The sequence below is a fragment of the Pundamilia nyererei genome, unplaced genomic scaffold (assembly GCF_000239375.1).
Source record: "Pundamilia nyererei isolate P.nyererei 1_Seehausen unplaced genomic scaffold, PunNye1.0 scaffold00114, whole genome shotgun sequence".
Taxonomy (NCBI): Eukaryota; Metazoa; Chordata; class Actinopteri; order Cichliformes; family Cichlidae; genus Pundamilia; species Pundamilia nyererei.
Window position 1 is genome coordinate 116,494 of NW_005187515.1, and position 1,677 is coordinate 118,170.

The 1,677-nt window shown below is 51.8% G+C and overlaps 1 protein-coding gene across 1 annotated transcript in view; it reads right to left on the minus strand.

The window, feature by feature from the left end:
- Positions 1 to 1,665, minus strand: part of LOC106456330 (uncharacterized) — a 29,648-nt gene extending 27,983 nt beyond the window's left edge. The window contains exon 1 of the mRNA XM_013913075.1: positions 4 to 1,665. Coding sequence (XP_013768529.1) covers positions 4 to 1,665 — 1,662 coding nt within the window. The remainder of the gene's footprint in view (positions 1 to 3) is intronic.
- Between the last annotated feature and the right edge of the window lie 12 nt (positions 1,666 to 1,677).

Sequence of the window (1,677 nt, forward strand, 5' to 3'; positions counted from 1 at the left end):
TACATGTGATGTTGACCAGCAGGCGTTTAGGAGTCTTGTAAGGGCGGCTTCAAGATGGGGTCCGCCATGCTTCAGCATTTCGGCGAGGATTTCGTCCAGGCCTGCGGCCTTTCCACTCTTGAGGAGTTGGATCGCTGTCTTGACTTCAGTGATGCTGATTTGTCCGATATCGACAGGAAGAAGATCCATGGAAGGTGTCAGGTCTTCGGCCTCGAACCGTTGGGATGGCTCAGGTTGGTTCAGAGTATCGCGGAAGTGTTTGACCCATCGTTGGTCTTGTTCAGCTGCAGTAAGGAGGACATGTCTATTTTTGTCTCGGATTGGAACACCGCGGCCACCACGAGCCCCAGTTAGATCTCGTACAATGCGATATAAGGTTCGGGTATTGTTCCGATCGGCTGCTTCTTGGGCTTCGATGCCTTTAGCTTCGATCCATTTACGCTTGTCACGCCGGCAGCTGCGTTTGACCTGTCGGGCAAGGTCTTGGTAGGTGGCCATGGCCCTCTCACGCTGGTCTGCAGAAGCATGTGGGTCAAAGGCCACCTGGTCCCGAACTGATTTTGCCAAGCGACGTTGATCTATAAGTTCCCATGAACGGTCGGAGATCCAGCGCTCCTTAAAGCTGCCCCGTCGGCGACCAATCTTCGATTCTGCTGCATCGACCACAGCTTCTTTTAGCTCATCCCGGAGTGTATCTGGATTTTTGTTGTTATTTCCTTCCGCAGCAAGGAGCTGGAAGCGGTTTCTCGATTCGATTTGAAATTCCGCTGCCGTATTTGCATCTTTTAGGCGTTGAACGTTAAAAGGACTTGGCCACTGCAGTCGTGGTTTGAGGCGCTTCAGGTGAAGTTTACATTTGGCAATTAGCAGGTAGTGATCAGAGTCAATGTCGGCTCCACGCCACACTCTAACATCGCTAATGGTGGATGCCCAGCGGGATGATATGCAGATGTAGTCGATCTCGCTTGTATATCTGCCACCGGGGGCCTTCCACGTCGCCTTGTGTATCCGCTTGTGGCCGAAGAAGGTGTTCTTGATGGTCAGCCGGTTTGCCGCACAGAACGAGATCAGCCGCCCACCGTTTTCATTTGTCATTGCTGCGATTCCAAACGGGCCAATAGTCGATTCCAGGCCATCCCGGTTACTGCTTATTTGCGCGTTGAAATCTCCGCCCAGCACGATCAGCAAATCATGACGCGGGGAGTTGTCAATGGCATCCTGGAGCATCGCATAGAAACCATCCTTGTCAGTATCGTCAGCCTCTTCCGTTGGAGCATATACTTGAAGAATTGTGACTTTCACATGCCTAGCTTGGAAACGAGCCAAGATTAGACGGTCTGAAATGGGCTTCCAGGCCAGCAATGATGTTGTTGCACGTCGCGAGAGGATGAAGCCCACGCCACGTGCATGATCTTGGGCATGGCCAGAGTAGAGCACCATCTTTCCATCACTAACCATCTTCCCGCTTCCTGCCCATCGCATTTCTGAGATGCCCAAGATGTCCATACGGTACAAGTCAAATTCATATAGAAGCTGGGCCAATTTACCTGTTTGGTACAGAGTCCGTACATTCCATATTCCATAACGAGTAGTTTCTTTTGGGTCGAAAATTGGTCGACGCATCGGGCAGTGGACGACCCGAGGGCTTTTCTCCACTGCCGTCATTAAGGGTTGCCG